This window comes from Trachemys scripta, chromosome 9 (assembly GCF_013100865.1).
Source record: "Trachemys scripta elegans isolate TJP31775 chromosome 9, CAS_Tse_1.0, whole genome shotgun sequence".
Lineage (NCBI taxonomy): Eukaryota > Metazoa > Chordata > Testudines > Emydidae > Trachemys > Trachemys scripta.
The window spans coordinates 103919905-103941342 of record NC_048306.1 but is presented as its reverse complement, the minus strand read 5'-3'; the positions used below and the strand labels follow the sequence as shown (position 1 = coordinate 103941342).

General features: G+C 43.6%; 1 protein-coding gene across 1 annotated transcript in view; it reads right to left on the bottom strand.

Moving 5' to 3' along the window:
- The window catches only part of DLG1 (discs large MAGUK scaffold protein 1), a gene marked incomplete at its 5' end in the record, with an annotated part of 351805 nt that overhangs the window by 116411 nt on the left and 213956 nt on the right, over positions 1-21438 (bottom strand). Inside the window, 1 exon segment of the mRNA XM_034780811.1 lies at positions 6116-6242. Coding sequence (XP_034636702.1) covers positions 6116-6242 — 127 coding nt within the window.

Sequence of the window (21438 nt, the reverse complement as noted above, 5' to 3'; positions counted from 1 at the left end):
TTATTTGAAGTAGTTAGTAAAATTAAGTTGTCACTGCCGCCCCCGCCTGTTGTCCTCCCAGTTGATTCGCCACCAAAAGACCCTCCAAAGAGTCAGTTTAATCCCCAAAAATATCCTGAGCGAACTAAAGCTGAACGGGCACGATTTGGCTTCCTTCTTAACAAAGGAATCCCCAAAGAAGCCCTGCGTAAAATGTCAGACCAAGAGCAGCAAAATACAGCTGAACAGCTAGGCTGGAAAAATTGGGAGGACTATGTTAGGTCAAAAAACGAATAGGGGCCAGATGCTGCCCAGCCCAAATTAAAGATCCCACCGATGAACGCCCATACACCACTCTGTTAGTTAACGGTGACACCCCCACCTCCTTTTTATTAGACACTGGAGCTCAAGTTAGCATTATTGAGCCCAACGTTCCCCACTGTCCTACTGGCTCCTTTATGTTTGTTCAAGGCCTCAATGCAGTACAAGAAAAACCTGTGGTTTGGGTTAAAATTGCCCACGAAAAATACGTAAGAAAAATAAAAGCCTTGTTAGGATCAAAAAATCTGCTAGGTGTCTCAGATATTAAAACATTTAAACTGCATAATCAAATTCTGCAAGCCCTCCCTATAACCGTAAGCGATCATTCCCTCTATACCCCCGAAGTAGTTAACTCCCAGCCATGGAAATTTTCCCCTATCCCCACAAAATCCGAAGGGCTTCCCCTTATTGAAGCTTTGCTCACTCTGCTTCTAGAAGAGAAGAAGATAGAAAGGGTTACTGCATCCACCTTCCTGTCGGCGGGTTGCGGTATTCCCAAGCCCGCCGATCCCTCTAAATATCACCTTGTCATTGATTATAGACAAGCTAACAGCCGTGTAAAGCCTATTGCATTTTCCAGCTCTGTCACCATTCCAGAAATACAGCGGCAACTAAGCGATGCAAGTAATCAGTGGGCATGTACTCTTGATTTAAAAGATATGTTTTACCAAATCCCACTCCAGGACACACAAGGAAACTTAAATTTTGCTTTTAAGGGCGTCCAATATAAATGGAAAGTCTGCCCACAGGGGTTCTGTAATTCACCTGCACTTGCATCGTCCCATCTCAATATCACATTACAAAAGGTAAAACCCCTACAGGATGTGTCCGTGTTAGCCTATGTAGATGATATTGTCATTTGTGGGCAAAATCCACAAGCAGTTCAAAGTACCACCCAAATGATAATAGATGCATTAGAAGCAGATGGGTGGCAAATTAACAAAACAAAGAGCCACCTGCAGGCTAGCCAGCAATTCTCATTCTTGGGACTCCATTTCACTCCCACCACTCACACACAAGCCCCAGCCAGCGTATTAGACCCTTGGACAGAAGCCCCTCCAAAAAATAAACGAGAGCTTCAGCAGCTACTAGGTCTCCTTAATTATCACCGCCAATATATTCCGGTGCAATTAATTTCTAACCTAGAAATCCTACAAAGCTCTCTCTCTTCTAAACGCTCCCGAGAAGTGTGGAATGCATCAGCACAAAAAAGCTTAGAGAAGCTAGCTGGCTGGTTCGCCTCTAACCCCCCCTCGCCCGTTTTAATTCCCAAGAACCCCTCAACATTAATTTGTTTATCACAAAACACCATGTAGGGTTCACTGTATTGCAACATGGTAATGCCATTTACAATTGGGCCCATCGCCTGTCTGGACCCCAGTATAACTATGGTCTGGTGGGAAAAATGCTACTGGCTGCGTCCAGTGCTCGTCACTGGTCCCAAGTCCCTATCCCAGGTACCTTGTCTGGACCACGTGTTCATTTAATCCCGTGGCTTATAAGTACCCCTCCACCCGAGTTTCATGGCACTACTCGCACCTGGCAGCTTCTATGTTTCCAGGTTGAGGTAGCTTGGCAGGCATGGACCCTAACTCCCAGCGATAACATCTTAGCCCCCACATCTCACCAACCGTTATGCATTGAAGCAAAATATGATCCCTGGGTTGTGTCTGACGGGGGCACCTCACCATCCCCTAGGGCGGGAGTTCTTTCTTCCACATGTAATTACTTTAATGTGCAGTTACTGCCCCCCTCCTGCTCCGCACAAGAATGCGAAGTGCAGGGCGTTCTTTTAGCTGCCCAGCATGTTGCTAATGCCCACTCTGTCAACAAGCAAGTTGTTTTAGGTATCGATTCTCAATTTTGTTTAGATATTTTAATTGAGCAAGCCTCTCCCTCAGCTTTTGTTAAAATGTGGGACCAAATTTTTGCCCTAATTCGTAAATTCTCTCATCCTTGGTTCATTACACACTGTCCCTCTCATCGACCAGACTCTAACCCCTTGCATTCCAGACTTGATCAAAGAATGAGAGAGGTCTCCCAAGTTCATATGGCAAATCCTGCCCCAAAGGCCGACCCGCTGTTGCACTGGCTCCACGAAGAATGGGGACACTTACCACCCACAAAATTGTACGGCCTGTTATCTGGCTTTTCTGACCAAAAGCCTGACATTAGCCAAAGTCAGTGCGAGCTCATTGTTTAGTCCTACTTGCAGTGTGTGCAGGTAAAAACTATGAATCGTCCCCGATATGAGCGCTCTGCATACGCTGCAGAACACTTTGCCCCAGGTAGTACGTGGCAAATTAACTTAATAGGACCCCTGCCAGGTGCTCATCATTTTCCAAAAGCCTTAGTTACTGTCGATCTGGGGTCTCGGCAAACTTTGTGTCCCCCTCTTACTAAAACCAATGCTGCTTCTGTCGCTGTGGCTCTTAAGCAAACAGCAGCTGCCTGGAGCACTCCCACTGAAGTCCAAGCAGATGGTGGGCCACCCTTTACCAGCAAAAGCATTGAACAGCTCATTTTTGGATGGGGGGCTTCCCTTCACATCCATACTAAATATCATCCTCAAAGCAATGGTGTGGTGGAGCAAAAAATCGCAGTCCTTAAGACTATGCTGCGAACATGTAGTAACAAATGCATGAACAACAGTGGCAAGGTCTGCACCCAAAAGGAAGGGTCTTAATCTTCTTGCCAGATAGTAAAAAGTTGACTGGTTACATGCCTGTAAAAACAGCAGATGGGGGTCTAATATAACCCCTAAATTGAAAACCTTAGTAATTAACAGCAGACATACTCCTTCAGTCAAAGGGACTATTATTACACCTCTACCAACTCTTCTAGTTACTTCCCCCAACTCACCATCACTTCAGTCTTGTCTGGGTTGAGCCTCAACCACTTCACACTCACTCACACACCAATTTCAGCTAGATACTGCTTAACGTGCTGAACCACATCATCCAAGTTGGACAAGATAGATACATAGTTGGCTCTAATCAGCATACTGAAAACATCGCACTCCATGCCTTCTTACTAACCCTCCTAATGGTCTCACTTATACATTGAACAGGAGGTATAATGGCAACCACCGGAACACCACAACTGGGGACTTTTGGAGGAGGAGCAATTGCCCATAACTACTCACTGAGATCTCTCAGAAATAAAAGAACCAAGCCATCAAAGAGCAGCCCCATCCACTTCTGCCAGAGTCCACAAGTGAGACAGCAAAACTTTGGGCTCAGCTGTATTGAAGGCAGCTGATACATTTTATACCACCAGCATGGACATCTGATCTTCAACCAGCACAGTCTCTGGGCCACAGTCAGGTGTATATCTCCATTGACAAGGGTCAACAAGATCCAAGGCACATGGATACTGTGAGAGTTGTCTTGCTACAATCTTCTCCACAATCTTACCCAAGGGAAGATGGGATACAGGTTGATAATTAGCTTGACTGTTACCATCAAGCAATGACTTCTCAAGCAAATACCACACTAATGCATCCTTCAAAGCAATAAGAAGCCTACCTCTTTTAAAGCAAGAGTTGCCAGTCTCCACAAGCAAGGGACCCAGTACATCCCCACTAACCTTCATCAGCCAAGAAGGTTGGATTCAAAGCACAGGTTGTGGGACTAAGGTCTCTCAACACCAACAGTACATCACCAAATAACAGTGACAAACTCTTTTACTGAATATGAGGATCTTGTTCTGTCAAGCCCTTGCTCTTCCACCACAGAAGCAGACCTCCTGCTCTTAATCTGATCCATTTTGTTTGCAGAATTACAAGTGGGAAGGACGCACCTGAGCTGAGACAGTCAGGATTTACCAGTCCTGATACCTGAAACAAATCTGCTGCTTGAGCTTTTGCGGCTTCTATGTTGGAGAAAAATAACTTTTTCTTTGCATTCTGCACAGCCACAACATAAAAGTTAAAAATATTTATGGTGCAGCTGATCAGCCTCTGCACGACATTTCCACCACCAGTGTACTAGCCCTCTTCCTTCTTGCCTCATTTGTTGCATATCATCTGTACACCAGAGTAACCTGTGAAAATGATGTTGGCAAAGAGGGCATCTACAGGCCACTTCTTCAAAACTGCAGGATAGAAAAGTACAATAATGTTCTACCAAACTACTGAGGGATTGGTCTGTTAGGGGGTCTCACAACAAATCTTTTGGTGGCCTCAGAGTGCGGCCACCAACTCTTGATGGTGGCTGCTATGACAATTTTTCCTAACATACTTAACTAACTTTAGGAAAAACAAATAAATATGCACATATACATGCTCAAATCATACTGACTGCTTTACTCAGGAGTTTTTCCCCCAGACTCAATAATAAAAATAATGTACAGTTGTTTCCATTCTTTACTGGACCTAAACAGAATAGAAACACAAACAAGCTTTGCATGTTATTGTCTTTTGTTGTTGTTGTTGTTTCTTTTGCTTTTTTGGTTGCGTTTTTTTTTTATCCTTGCTAGTTAGCAACTCTGCTGCTGTGAAAAAGTGATATTTGTATGTTTGTTAATATCACTTTTCACTGCAGCAGACTTGCTAGCTAGCTGTGAGGCAGTGAAAATAGATATTAACAAACATACAAATATCACTTTTCACAGTAGACTTACTAAGCCCTGTCAAGCTGGGTGACAAATTAAGCCTCGGAAGGGGAGGCTGGTAGGGAGGCAGCAGGGATGGGGGGTGATCAGGGTGAGGTGAGCCCAGAGTCTGCTGCTGCGCTTGAAACCCTGGAGCTTGCCGCTCACCCACCCGCAGGGCTGAATCCAGAAGCCTGAGCCCCACAAGCCCCGGGAAGGTGGGAACTCATCCTGGCTGTCTGCTGCTCTGGTGTCTGTGGCTCCAGAGGGGAGCAGGGCCCAACCCCTCCAGGGACCCCGGGGGGGGGGGGGCACAGCTTCCCCTCCCTAGGAGGCTGTGGCTGCAAGAAAAGCCCCTGGCAGCTGCTTGCGGCCACAGTGGCTGCATTTGAAAAACGCTGTTGGTGGAACAAGATTCACCCTCAGAGCCCTCTGGAACCTTTTTGGGTCCATTAATCTTTGAGAGTAGACCATTAGAACAGCTCCCTCACCCTGACAGGACAGATGAACCCCAACCTCAAACACAGGAGGGACGATCACTTTATGACAAATGTAAGCTTTCTAGGGACAGTGACTGTCTTTTTGTTCTGTGTTTATCCAGTGCCCAGGTGCTATGGTAATACAATCAACCAATCAACCACCGAGCCTCCAGTTACAACCCAAAACCCAAATCTTAAGTGTGGCCAGCTGTCTGAGTTGAGCCAGTACCTATCTGGGATAAGCCCACCGTCATCATGATGGCCATGAAATCTTGAGCTGCTTCAGAAAATTCAACATCTACATGCAAATTTAACATAACCAATCTCTGCGTTTCCAATGCCAATATAGTGAGAAATTCAGTCAGCTCACTACATGACTTGGCAATGCAGCAGGGTGAATGGTACACTAAAAGCAGTGCCATCTTAATTCCATAGTGGAAACCACATACTAAGTGAGCACAGTATATGATCCAGTTTTGGAGAGGGGGGGCCTTGTATATTTTAGGCTGAATGCAATCAGTATGGACACAACCAAAGCAGTATTACTGAGCACAACTAGAATAAATCAGCAAAACAATTTGTAGGTCTTATGAAAATATTCACTAGTATAAAAATATTTTTAGATTTACATTTATTTCTTGAAATATCACACACTGACATTTTGATCATTTACACATAAAATGTTAACTTTCCTGATTAACTAACCTGAACTCATCAATTAAACTTGGATTAACCCGCCTTACCTGGTTATCTCATCATCTCCAATCATTCCCTTGGGAGTTGGGGAATATCTTCCTGGTGATGATGGTGGCAAAGATTGTGCCAAGTAGGTAGCTGGACTGATATGGTTATCCACTGGCTGAGAATAAGCTTAAAATAAAAAATAAAAGTGTTTAGGTGATTTAAAAAAAATGTAAAAGTACCTGTACAAATGTAAAACACAGTATTTTAGGGCATTGTTTTAAGAACAAACGCATGTTTCTCTTCAGTCTAATAGTTTATTTAAAATGTCTCAGGTTTAGGATATTGTGCCATCATAGAAGCTAAGCAGATTAATGCAAATTTCCCATACCGCTTCCTCAAATATGTAAATCAGTAAGTCAAATAATTGTCAATTTGCTTGACTATTACTGCAAACAGTCTTTTTTATTTATGCATTTATTTTTTAAATAACAAGCATTGCAAATAATAGGCACCAGTGAGGACAGGAATTATCTTTTTTGGCCAAGTTTCTATAACTTTATTGAACCTAAGATCTAAAAGCAACCTGTCCTGGTAGCAGTGAAAAGAGGTGAGGATTTAAGACCACTGCTGCTGTAGGCTGTCACCAGTTTCCCACCCTTTCAGTACATAGATCCAGGGCATCCTAACATTTCCTAGGCCCACCTGGCTAACCGGATTTCCAGACCTAAACAAAACCATGGTATCCTGCACAGCCACTGCATGAGACAATTCCCGGGCCTTATGCAAGTGCCTGTAGGTCTCTGCAAATCCAGCCTCCTCCTTTGGTGAAGCTGATGCTATATTCACAAGAAAAGGAGAGGGAATTAGTCCAGCTCCTGACATCTGTGGGATTGGGAGCACCAATCACCCCCATATTCATTTTATATCCACTGTGTGAAAATCTCACCCATGCTGCCAGCAACGGCAGCCACATACACCTCTACCTCGATATAACGCGACCCGATATAACACGAATGCGGATATAATGCGGTAAAGCAGTGCTCCAGGGGGGCGGGGCTGCGCATTCCAGTGGATCAAAGCAAGTTCGATATAACGCAGTTTCACCTATAACACTAAGATTTTTTGGCTTCCAAGGACAGCGTTATATCAGGGTAGAGGTGTATTTACAGATTCATAGATTTTTAAGGTGTGAAGGGACTATTATGATCATCTAGTCTGACTTCCTGCCTAGTGCAGGCCAGAGACACTCATGCAGTAATTTCTGCATCAAACACATTCACTCTGACTGAGCTATAGCAAAGCTGTTAAAAAAAAAAAAAATTCTTATTCTGCTAGGTAAGAGATTGAAGTCCAAGACCTCCATGGTAGCATTCTCTGAAATGCTTCCAGTTCCACACGCAGGGCCAGTCAGACAGGCAGAACTGCAGGGTCTCAATGCATAGATGAGATGATGGTGCAGAATCATAGAATATCAGAGTTGGAAGGGACCTCAGGAGGTCATCTAGTCCAACCCCCTGCTCAAAGCAGGACCAATTCCCAACTAAATCATCCCAGCCAGGGCTTTCTCAAGCCTGACCGTAAAAACCTCTAAGGAAGGAGATTCCACCACGTCCCTACGTAACCCATTCCAGTGTTTCACCACTGTCCTAGTGAAATAGTGTTTCCTAATATCCAATCTAGACCTCCCCGCTGCAATTTGAGACCATTACTCCTTGTACTGTCATCTGGTACCACTGAGAACAGTCTAGATCCATCCTTTTTGGAACCCCTTTTAGGTAGTTGAAAGCAGCTAACAAATCCCCCCTCAGTCTTCTCTTCTGCAGACTAAACAATCACAGTTCCCGCAGCCTCTCCTCATAAGTCATGTGCTCCAGCCCCCTAATCATTTTTGATGCCCTCTGCTGGACTCTTTCCAATTTTTCCACAGCCTTCTTGTAGTGTGGGGCCCAAAACTGGACACAGCACTCCAGATGAGGCCTCACCAATGTCGAACAGAGGGGAACGATCACGTCCCTCGATCTGCTGGCAATGCCCCTACTTATACAGCCCAAAATGCCGTTAGCCTTGGCAACAAGGGCACACTGTCAACTCATATCCAGCTTCTCGTCCACTGTAACCCCTAGGTCCTTTTCTGCAGAACTGCTGCCTAGCCATTCGGTCCCTAGTCTGTAGCAGTGCATGGGATTCTTCCATCCTAAGTGCAGGACTCTGCACTTGTCCTTGTTGAATCTCATCAGGTTTCTTTTGGCCCAATCCTCTAATTTGTCTAGACCCCTCTGTATCCTATCCCTACCCTCCAGCGTATCTACCACTCCTCCCAGTTTAGCGTCATCTGCAAACTTGCTGAGAGTGCAGTCCACGCCATCCTCCAGATCATTAATGAAGATGTTGAACAAAACCGGCCCCAGGACCGACCCCTGGGGCACTCAGCTTGATACTGGCTGCCAACTAGACATGGAGCCATTGATCACTACCCGTTGAGCCTAACTATCTAGCCAGCTTTCTAACCACCTTATAGTAGGGAGGAGTGGTTTCGATTTATTAGGAACTTGGGAAACTTTTGGGAAAAGGGGAGCCTATACAGGAAGGATGGGCTTCACCTAAACCAAAATGGAACTAGATTGCTGGCACTTAAAATTAAAAAGGTAGTAGAGCAGTTTTTAAACTATGGGCTGGAGGAACGCCGACAGGTGTGGAGGAACATGTGGTTCAGATAGAGATATCCCTTAGGGGAGGATCTGATGGGGATGGAACATAAAACACCAGTAAGCTCTGATGAGAAACAGTCAAATGAAAAAAAACTCCTATTCAATTATATCATGTAATGGCAGATGGCTAAAAAGTGTCAATTTTTGAAAGTGCTTATATACAAATGCTAGAAGTCTAAATAATAAGATGGATGAACTAAAGTGCCTCATATTAAATGAGGATATTAATATAATAAGCATCACAGAAACCTGGTGGAATGAAGATAATCAATGGGACACTAATATCAGGGTACAAAATATATCGGAAGAACAGAACAGATTGTGCTGGTGGGGGAGTGGCACTATATGTGAAAGAAAGCTTATAATCAAATGAAGTAAGAATCTTAAATGAAGCAAACTGTACCATAGAAACTTTATGGATAGTAATTCCATGCTTAAATAATAAGAATATAGCAGTATGGATATACTATCGACCACCTGACCAGAATGGTGCTAGAAACTGTAAAATGCTCAGGGAGATTAGAGTCTATAAAAATAAAAAACTCAATAAAAATGGGGGATTTCAATTATCCCCATATTGACTGGGTATATGTCACCTCAGGATGGGATGCAGAGATACCTTAAATGACTGCTTAAATGTTTGCTTCTTGGAGCAGCTAGTCCTGGAATGCATGAGAGGGGCAATTCTTGATTTAGTCCTAAGTGGAACACAGGATCCGGTAAAAGAGATAACTATAGCTGAACTGCTTGGTAATAGTGACAACAATATAATTAAATTTAACGTCCCTGTGGTGGGGAAAACAGCACAGCAGCCCACCATGGTAGCATTTAATTTCAGAAAGGGGGACTACACAAAAATGAGGAAGTTAAACAGAAATTAAAAGAGACAGTGCCAAAAGTGAAATCCCTGCAAGCTGCATGGAAACATTTTAAAGACATCATAATAGAGACTCAACTTAAATGTATACCCCAAATAAAAAACAGAGAACCAAAAAAGTTCCACTATAGCTAAACAGCAAAGTAAAGGAATAAGTGAGAGACAAAAAGCATCCTTTAAAAAGAGTAAGTTAAATCCTATTGAGGAAAACAGAAAGGAGCATGAACTCTGGCAAATGAAATGTAACAATATAATTAGGAAGGCCAAAAAAGAATTTGAAGAACAGCTAGCCAAAGACTCAAAAAGTAACAGCAAACATTTTTTTAAGTACATCAGAAGCAGGAAACCTGCTAAACAACCAGTGGGGCCTGATGGACGATAGAGATGCTAAAGGAGCACTCAAGGAAAATAAGGCCATTGCAGAGAAACTAAATGAATTCTTTGCATTGCGAGGGAGATTTCAACACCTGAGCCATTCTTTTTAGGTGACAAATCTGATGAACTGTCTCAGACTGAGGTGTCATTAGAGGGGGTTTTGGAACAAATTGATAAACTAATAAGAAGTCACCAGGACCAGATGGTATTCACCCAAGAGTTCTGAAGGAACTCAAATCTGAAATTGCAGAATTGCAAACTGTCATATGTAACTTTCATTTAACTCAGCTTCTATACCAGATGACTGCAGTATACCTAATGTGACGACCATTTTTTTAAAAGGGCTCCAGAGGTGATCCCGGCAATTACAGGCCAGTAAGCCTGACTTCAGTACTGGGCAAACTGGTTGAAACTATAGTAAAGAACAGAATTGTCAGACACACAAATGAATATGGTTTTCGTAAAGGTGCCTTCCCAATCTACTAGAATTCTTTGAGGGGGTTAAGAAGCATGTTGACAATGGTGATCCAGTGGATATAGTGTACTTAGAGCTTTTGACAAGGTTCCTCATCAAAGGCTCTTAAGTAAAGTAAGCTGTCATGGGATAAGAAGGAAGATCCTCTCATGGATCAGCAACTGGTAAAAGATAGATTCATAGATTCATAGATTATAGGACTGGAAGGGACCTCGAGAGGTCATCAAGTCCAGTCCCCTGCCCGCATGGCAGGACCAAATACTGTCTAGACCATCCCTGATAGACATTTATCTAACCTACTCTTAAATATCTCCAGAGACGGAGATTCCACAACCTCCCTAGGCAATTTGTTCCAGTGTTTAACCACCCTGACAGTTAGGAACTTTTTCCTAATGTCCAACCTAGACCTCCCTTGCTGCAGTTTAAACCCATTGTTTCTGGTTCTATCCTTAGAGGCTAAGGTGAACAAGTTTTCTCCCTCCTCCTTATGACACCCTTTTAGATACCTGAAAACTGCTATCATGTCCCCTCTCAGTCTTCTCTTTTCCAAACTAAACAAACCCAATTCTTTCAGCCTTCCTTCATAGGTCATGTTCTCAAGACCTTTAATCATTCTCGTTGCTCTTCTTTGGACCCTTTCCAATTTCTCCACATCTTTTTTAAAATGCGGCGCCCAGAACTGGACACAATACTCCAGCTGAGGCCTAACCAGAGCAGAGTAGAGCGGAAGAATGACTTCTCGTGTCTTGCTCACAACACACCTGTTAATACATCCCAGAATCATGTTTGCTTTTTTTGCAACAGCATCACACTGTTGACTCATATTTAGCTTGTGGTCCACTATAACCCCTAGATCCCTTTCTGCCGTACTCCTTCCTAGACAGTCTTTTCCCATTCTGTATGTGTGAAATTGATTTTTCCTTCCTAAGTGGAGCACTTTGCATTTGTCTTTGTTAAACTTCATCCTGTTTAACTCAGACCATTTCTCCAATTTGTCCAGATCATTTTGAATTATGACCCTGTCCTCCAAAGTAGTTGCAATCCCTCCCAGTTTGGTATCATCCGCAAACTTAAAAAGCGTACTTTCTATGCCAATATCTAAGTCGTTGATGAAGATATTGAACAGAGCCGGTCCCAAAACAGACCCCTGCGGTACCCCACTCGTTACGCCTTTCCAGCAGGATTGGGAACCATTAATAACAACTCTCTGAGTACGGTTATCCAGCCAGTTATGCACCCACCTTATAGTAGCCCCATCTAATTTGTATTTGCCTAGTTTATCAATAAGAATATCATGCGAGACCATATCAAATGCCTTACTAAAGTCTAGGTATACCACATCCACCGCTTCACCCTTATCCACAAGGCTCGTTATCCTATCAAAGAAAGCTATCAGATTGGTTTGACATGATTTGTTCCTCACAAATCCATGCTGGCTGTTCCCTATCACCTTACCACCTTCCAAGTGTTTGCAGATGATTTCCTTAATTACTTGCTCCATTATCTTCCCTGGCACAGAAGTTAAACTAACTGGTCTGTAGTTCCCTGGGTTGTTTTTATTTCCCTTTTTATAGATGGGCACTATATTTGCCCTTTTCCAGTCTTCTGGAATCTCTCCCGTCTCCCATGACTTTCCAAAGATAATAGCTAGAGGCTCAGATACCTCCTCTATTAGCTCCTTGAGCATTCTAGGATGCATTTCATCAGGCCCGGGTGACTTGCAGGCATCTAACTTTTCTAAGTGATTTTTAGCTTGTTCTTTTTTTATTTTATCCGCTAAACCTACCCCCTTCCCATTAGTATTCACTATGTTAGGCATTCCTTCAGACTTCTCGGTGAAGACCGAAACAAAGAAGTCATTAAGCATCTCTGCCATTTCCAAGTTTCCTGTTACTGTTTCTCCCTCTTCACTAAGGAGTGGGCCTACCCTGTCTTTGGTCTTCCTCTTGCTTCTAATGTATTGATAAAAAGTCTTCTTGTTTCCTTTTATTCCCGTAGCTAGTTTGAGCTCATTTTGTGCCTTTGCCTTTCTAATCTTGCCCCTGCATTCCTGTGTTGTTTGCCTATATTCATCCTTTGTAATCTGTCCTAGTTTCCATTTTTTATATGACTCCTTTTTATTTTTTAGATCGTGCAAGATCTCGTGGTTAAGCCAAGGTGGTCTTTTGCCACATTTTCTATCTTTCCTAACCAACGGAATAGCTTGCTTTTGGGCCCTTAATAGTGTCCCTTTGAAAAACTGCCAACTCTCCTCAGTTGTTTTTCCCCCTCAGTCTTGATTCCCATGGGACCTTACCTATCAGCTCTCTGAGCTTCCCAAAATCTGCCTTCCTGAAATCCATTGTCTCTATTTTGCTGTTCTCCCTTCTACCCTTCCTTAGAATTGCAAACTCTATGATTTCATGATCACTTTCACCCAGGCTGCCTTCTACTTTCACATTCTCAACGAGTTCCTCCCTATTTGTTAAAATCAAGTCTAGAACAGCTTCCCCCCAGTAGCTTTTTCAACCTTCTGAAATAAAAAGTTGTCTCCAATGCAGTCCAAGAATTTGTTGGATAGGAAACAAAGGGTAGGAATAAATGGTCAGTTTTCAGAATGGAGAAGGATAGTCCCCCCCAGGGGTCTGTATTGGGACCAGTCCTATTCAACATATTCATAAATGATCTGGACAAAGGGGCAAACAGCGAGGTTGTAAAATTTGCAGCTGAAACAAAACTACTCAAGATAGTTACGTCCAAAGCCGTGAAGAGCTACAAAGGGATCTCACAAAAACTGGGTGACTGGGAAACAAAATGGCAAATTAAATTCAATGTTGATAAATGCAAAGTACATTGGAAGACATAATCCAACTATACATATAAAATGATGGAGTCTAAATTAGCTGTTACCACTCAAAAAAGAGATCTTGGAGTCATTGTGGATAGTTCTCTGAAAACAACCATTCAATGTGCAGCGGCAGACATAAAAGCGAACAGAATGTTGGGAATCGTTTAGAAAGGGATAGATAAGACAGAAAATGGGCAACAAATATTAGGGGTATGGAACAGCTTCCATATGAGGACAGATTAATAAGACTGGGACTTTTCAGCTTGGAAAAGAGACAACTAAGGGGGGATATGACTGAGGTCTATAAAATCATGACTGGTGTGGAGAAAATAAATAAGGGTACATCTACACTACCGGGGGGAGTCGATTTAAGATACGCAAATTCAGCTACGTGAATAGCGTAGCTGAATTCAATGTATTGCAGCCAACTTACCCCGTTGTGAGGACGGCGGCAAAATCGACTTCTGCGGCTTTTTGTCAGCGGCGCTTACTACCACCTCCGCTGGTGGAGTTAGAGCGCCGATTCGGGTATTGATTGTCGCGTCCCAACGGGACGCGATAAATCGATCCCCGAGAGGTCGATTTCTACCCGCCGATTCAGGCGGGTAGTATAGACCTAGCCTAAGGAAGTGTTATTTACTCCTTTTCATACACAAGAACTAAGGGTCACCAATGAAATTGGTGGTATTTATGTGACCATCGCTTATTAGCACAGTAGTGTCTAGGAAATGGACCGCTTGTGTGGATTGGTCTAGGCTGAAGTTGATGGTGGGATGGAAATTGTTACCACCCCCCCTATACCGGAAACCTACCGACCGCTGTACTTACTTACATACCTCCAGCTTCCATCCAGGACACACCACACGATCCATTGTCTACAGCCAAGCTCTAAGATACAACCACATTTGCTCCAGTCCCTGAGACAGAGATAAACACCTACAAGATCTCTATCAAGCATTCTTAAAACTACAATACCCACCTGCTGAAGTGAAAAAACAGATTGACAGAGCCAGAAGAGTACCCAGAAGTCACCTACTACAGGACAGGCCCAACAAAGAAAATAACAGAATGCCATTAGCCATCACCTTCAGCCCCCAACTAAAACCTCTCCAGCGCATCATCAAAGATCTACAACCTATCGTGAACGATGAACCCTCACTCTCAGAGATCTTGGGAGACAGGCCAGTCCTCGCTTACAGACAGCCTCCCAACCTGAAGCAAATACTCACCAGCAACCGCACACCATACAACATAAACACTAATCCAGGAACCTATCCTTGCAACAAAGCCCGATGCCAACTCTGTCCACATATCTATTCAAGTGACACCATCATAGGACCTAATCACATCAGCCACACCATCAGGGGCTCATTCACCTGCACATCTACCAATGTGATATATGCCATCATGTGCCAGCAATGCACCTCTGCCATATACATTGGCCAAACAAGACAATCTCTACACAAAAGAATAAATGGACACCAAATCTGACATCAGGAATCATGACATTCAAAAACCAGTGGGAGAACACTTCAACCTCTCTAACCACTCAGTGACAGACTTGAAGGGGGCAATTCTGCAACAAAAAAACTTCAAAAACAGACTCCAAAGAGAGACTGCTGAACTTGAATTAATATGCAAATTAGATACAATTAACTTCGGTTTAAACAGAGCCTGGGAATGGTTGGGTTATTACACTAATTGAATCTATTTCCCCATGTTAAGTTATCCTCACACCTTCGATGGGTCACCTTGATTACCACTTCAAAAGTCTTTTTTTCTCCTGCTGATGATAGCTCATCTCAATTGATTGGCCTCTTACAGTTGGTATGGCTACTCCCACCTTTTCATGTTCTCTGTATGTATAAATATCTTCTTTCTGTGTGTTCCATTCTATGCATCCGATGAAGTGGACTGTAGCCCACGAAAGCTTATGCTCAAATGAATTTGTTAGTCTCTAAGGTGCCAGAAGTACTCCTGTTCTTTTTGCGGCTACAGACTAACATGGCTGCTACTCTGAAACCTATCCACCTTATAGCCCATACTACTTTAACTTGCTGGCAAGAATACTGTGGGAGACCGTAGCAAAAGCTTTCCTAAATTGGTATTCTATTGTTTAACAGTGTGATTAAAGCTGAGATTAATCACAATTAATTTTTTGAGTTAATTGCGTGAATTAACTGCGATTAATCAACAGCTCTACAAATAAGGCATAAATTTTTAACAGTGAGGGTAATTAACCATCGGAACAATTTACCAAGGGTCGCAATGGATTCTCCATCACTGGTCATTTTTAAATCAAGATTGTAGAATTATTATTATTTTAAAGATATGCTCTAGTTTAAAAGGAGTTGTTCTGGGGAGGTTCTATGGCCTATGTTATACAGGAGGTAAAACTACAGGATCACCATAGTCTCTTCTGGCTTTGGAATCTATGAAATGTGAGACTCAAGACCAGAACCCACACTGCTTATTTCTAGAGCCACTATGCCAGGATTCCTCCTAGTCAAGTTACTGAACCCCTGAGCTTTAGCTTGTCTAAAAACCTGACTAATAATAATAATACTTTGCACTTACCTACTGCATTTACATGTGTGGATCTCAAAGCAGCAGATAATTAACTATCTCAATTGGTCTCAAACATGCGGCCCGCGGGGCTATTTGCTGCGGCCCGCGCACCCCCCGCCCCCGGCCTACCTCCAGGTAAGCAGCTCCGGGCCAGAGCCCGAAGCCCTCCTGCACCCCGCCCCCCAACTCCCTGCCCTGAGCCCCCTGCCTGAACCCCAACCACCTGCCTTGAGCCCCCGCTGCATCCCACACCCCTTCTGCACCCCAACCCTCTGCCCTGAGCCCCCTGCCTGAACCCTAACCCTCTGCTACACCCCGCACTCCCTCCTGCACCCCGCACCCCAACTCCCTGCCCTGAGCCCCCCCCTGCTGCACCCTGCACCTCAATTCCCTGCCCTGAGCCCCAACCACACCCCTCCTGCACCCTCTGGGGGCAGGGAGGGGGCGGATTTGGGGTGGGGACTTCAGGGAAGGGGTTGGAATGGGGATAGGGAAAGGGTGGGAAGAGGCAGGGCAGGGGCGGGGCCTCATGGAAGGGGTGGAGCGGGGGCAGGGCCGGGGGCAGCGAGGGGTGTGTGTGTCAGTGATGCGGCCCTCGGGCCAATGAACTAGTCCTCATGCGGCCCTCCTGGTCATTTGAGTTTGAGATTCCTGGTCTAACTAAATACAGATATTTGACAAATGTTTATATGTGCCAGGTAGGCTCCAGTGAATAAGTGCTGGGTCTAAGTGCTTTAGAAATAAGCACCCTATGTTTTTTACTCCTCCATTACTCAATCTGGAAAATAGACTTGTCCACGTTCTTGCTAGACATAGGGAACATTTTTAGTAAGAAACACAGGAGTTACTGAAAAGTATCTGTGACTAATTTTGAAGTCATTGATGATAGTTTTTCTTTGTTTCCTTTACAGAGAATCATATCTAGTTTTCAAACAACAAGCAATTTATTGAACATTTTGCTATTCCTGCATTAAAAAAAGTTATCTTGTATTACCCAATGTTAGTAGCTGTCTACATGTTTTGATTTCTGTGTGTCTGCTATTTTTCTTGATAAAACAAGTAGTGCTTTTTAAAATCAACCATAGCATTTGAAAATTAAGTTTCTATTTTGCTTTACTCACTTTCATTGGAAAATTACATAGTTCAGAATCTGATGGTTAGAAAAGCATAAAACAAGGGAAATGTGGATTTTCATCAGCTAGTTTGCAATTAATGGCAAATGTGTTTTAACAAGTGACTCTCTGTGCAATAGTTCTGTATATACTGTTCACATACTACAAATCTTTCCATTTCACCCAAATGAATTTACATTTGTTTTTTTAAACAGAGCTATTATAATGCACATCTTTTAGTAAGTCTGTTTGGGCTTTCTATACAAAAATTAAAATGGCCTTTGCCGAACTGGCGTTTTTCTTTAAAAAGTTTGTTCAGATATACTTTTTTAAATCTGATTTTCACAAGCAAATTTTGTGGGTTAATGTTAATAAACAGATATTTATGTTTACAAATGTATCGAAGATTTAAACAACTGAACCTGGCTGTCAAACACTATAATCATTATTTACCTCAGGGTCTCATTATTCCACATCAGTGCTGACCAAATCCTTTAGATCGTACATTCTTTGGGGCAGGGACTGTCTTTTTGTTATGTGTTTGTACAATGCCTAGAACAATGGGGCCATGACTGGGACTGCAAGGTGATATTGCAATAAAAAAATTAAATTTTAAATAATAATGATAAAAAACCTGGTGCAAAGAAGAGGAACAAGGAATTCATAAAATGTGTTCCTCTGTCCAGTTAAAAATTAGCTTGTTCTCGCTTGCAAGTCACACCACCATGTACTGTGGTTCAACACTAAAGCAGATGGAGAGGGAGTGCAAGCATCAGAAAAGTCATGGTAAGCTCCAACGCCCTACTTTTAGCAGTAGTATTATCATAGCACGTAAGAGCCCCAGTCATAGCCCAGAACCCCATTGCACTAGGTCAGTGGCTCTCAACCTTTCCAGATTACTGTACCCCATTCAGGAGTCTGATTGGTCTTGTGTATGCCCCAAGTTTCACTTAACTTAAAAACTTACTTACAAAATCAGAAATAAAAGTACAAAATTGTCACAGCACACTATTACTGAAATATTGCTTACTTTCTCATTTTTACCATACAATTGTAAATTAAATCAATTTGAATATAAAAATTATACTTACATTTCAGTGTATAGTATACAGAGCTGTATAAACAAGTCATTGTCTGTATGAAATTTTAGTTTGTACTGACTTTGTTGGTGCTTTTTATGTAGCCTGTTGTAAAACTAGGAAAATATCTAGATGAATTGATGTACCCCCTGGAAGACCTGTGCATACCCCTGGTTGAGAACCACTGCACTAGATGCTGTATAAACAGAACAAAAATATTGTCCCTGTCCTAGACAGCTTACAATCAAAGAGTAAGATTAAGAGTAACAGTTTACAATATAAAAGATAACAGATGAGGAAATAGAAGGAAAATACGACAATATTGATCAGCATGACAGGCAATGGCCTCAGCACAGCAGCAGCCTACCACTGTCAGTTTTTGTGTAGGCATTATAGAAATGCCCTTGCTATCTCCCTATGCATTTGAGTCAGGGGTCACTGCAAGTTCAAACTATTTCCCTCAGGCATTTGAAATCAAAGGGGAACTGTAAGAGTGAGGAACTGTTGGACAGGGAAGGCAATTTGAGCATTTAATTGTCTGACTGATTGGTAGTGGGTTATGCTGAATTGCACTGTTGCATTTTAGTTTCATCGGGGTATTATTTGTGATGTATTTTCAAGTTATGGGAAGGGATCCAAAAGGGTATGGATAGCTGCCCCTTTTTAAACATCTAAACATTAGAGCTGAGATACGGATGTACACACTACAGTGCATTGTTTTGAAGGAGCTGGGGGCAGAGAGGGAACTTTGACAATACAGGTTTCTTCTGAAATAGCAAGAAATTAAATTGAAATGGAAAACCAAGATTTTTCCCCACTAAGATGTACTGTGGTCGCTCACGAAGGCCAAATCAGGAGCCAGACCCCTGCCGACTGTCCTGGCCTGAACCTGATTTACACTGGCCTCACCATCTCTTTAAGTATGATCCACCAAGTAGACATCACTGCAGGCGGGGCAACAGAACAAGTTAATGATGATGAGAATAGGGGACTACATAAAATGACTATATCAACAAGCCTCACTGGTACACATCTAGCCTTTGTCAACTAGCAATTTCCTGTAGGCACGATGGGAGAAACGGGTTTTGAGGAGAGAATTAAAGGAGAGCCCAATAGCTTTAACAGACTAGATTGAGACGACATTCCAAGCATAAAGAAGGCACACAGGTGTTAGAATGAGAAGCTTAGAAGCTCAGCGTCTTGCCGGTCAACCTAGACATTTGAAATTGCATCCTGTAATCCCACAGAAACCAGCTGGGGGAGCTGGTTATTGCTGACCACAGCTCTGAAACATTGTATTTAGAAAGATGCTCATGTACAGGTAAAAACAGGTAAAAGTTTCTGCAATAATTTGGTCTCTCTCCATTGGTCCCTGAAAAAATGTGTACAAACCCCCAAGATTTTCTACGCTACCCGCAAGGTTTAGAGGATGCATGGCAAAAGGAAACAAAGGTTCTTGAAATGAATTGTAAACCTTCACAATAAACACTTGAATTGAACAAAAGTTTAAATATGGTCATGTCATTAAGCCCCAGGGACGCTGGTTTTAGTACACTGTTTTTTATAATGAAAATACAAATATGGAGGAGTTTATGAGATGGTGTGGATTCAGTGTTGAGGACCTGCTGAGGAGATCTGCTAACACATTCTTGACCCTCCAGGAGGTGCAGAGCCATGAGATGAATGGCATGCTGTATACGGAAGTCCCATAACCAGAGAGCCTATTGGCACAGGGCTGACGAGCGGGCTCCGCCTTGCTTGTTGATGTAGAACATTGCGGTGGTATTAGCCATCAGGATTTGGACCACTCTGCCCCTTGGGTAGGAAAAAAACACCTGGCAGGCCAAGCATATTGCCTTGAGTTCCTTGATATTTATATAAAAGGAATGATCTTCCTGTGACCAGAGACCTTGTGTGTTCCTCCACACCAGGAATGACAGGATGTAAGACAGAACTGTGACCACTAGATCCAGATTGTGTCTGCCAGGAGTGTAGACTGATGTCAGTCACGTAAGTCCATGTGGCCCAGACGCTGGATGGTTGTGAGCGGGTAGGCTCTCACATGGGTGATGAGGTCCAACATGGCCTGGAACCAGAAATCTGGCAGAAAGGTCCTGGTCTCAGTGGAATCGAGCACTGCCTCTACAAACTCTATCCGCTGAACAGGGGTCAGAGTTAATTTCTGCTTATTTATAAGTAGGCCCAGATCATGACAGGTGGTCCGCACCAGATTGAGGCTGTGCTGAACCTGGGCTTGTGGCCTGTTTTGATAAGCCAGTCTTCGAGGTACGAGTAAATCTGCATGCCTTGATGCCTTAGGTAAGCAGACACTAGTGCTACACACTTCGTGAAGACCCTTGGAGCAGATGAAAGGCCGAAGGCCCGCACCATGAACTGGTAATGACAGTGGGCCACTACAAATAGAAGGAATCTCCTGTGTCCATGGAAAATAGAAATATGGAAGTAGGCATCCTTTAGGTCGAGGACAGTGTACCAGTCTCCCAGATCCAGAGAGGGAATAATGGAGGCCCGGGAGACCATGTGGAATCGCAACTACTTGAGATACTTGTTGATGTGACGCAGATCTAAGATGGGCCCGAGACCCCCCCTTGGCCTTCGGGATTAGGAAGTGTTGGGAATAGAACCCCTTTCACCTGATGTCTTGAGGAACTTCCTCCACAGCCCCAACCTGCAGGAGAGCTTCCACCTCCTGGGCGGGTAACTGCTCATGAGAAGGGTCCTTGAAGAGCGACGGGGAAGGAGAGAGAGAGGTGGAGGAGAACTGTAGGGTGTAACCAGATTTTATGGTGTGGAGCACCCAACAGTTTGAGATAATTCAGACCCATTCAGTAAGGAACGGGGCAAATGGTTCAAAAATAAAGGGGCTGGAACCTGAGGTGAGTCTGGTGTGCCGTCTTCATGTGCACCATCAAAATGCTGGCCACTGGCCACCTTAGTGGCAAGCGGGACCCGACTGTGGGGCCAAGGAAGATACGGCAGAGTGGTAGTGTTTAAAATCCTCGTCTTTCCTCCTGTAGGACCTCTGCCGAGGCAGACCCAAGTATCTGGGCAGCGTCTAGAAATGTGTCCTTGAGGCCTGAGGCATGTAGAGCCCAAGGGAGCGCAGGGGGCCCTGGAGTCCTTCAGCCCATGCAGCCTGGTGTCTGTCTGCTGTGCAAACAGGGTGTTGCCCTTGAAGGGGAAGTCCTGGATGGAGAACTGAGCCTCGTTTGAAAGCCCTGAGAACAGCAGCCACAAACTGCACCACATGGTGACAGCTGATGCTATCGACCATGCTGCTGAATCAGCCTCGTCCAGTGCCACTTAGAGAGGTGCCCTGGCCACTACCTTGCCCTCTTCC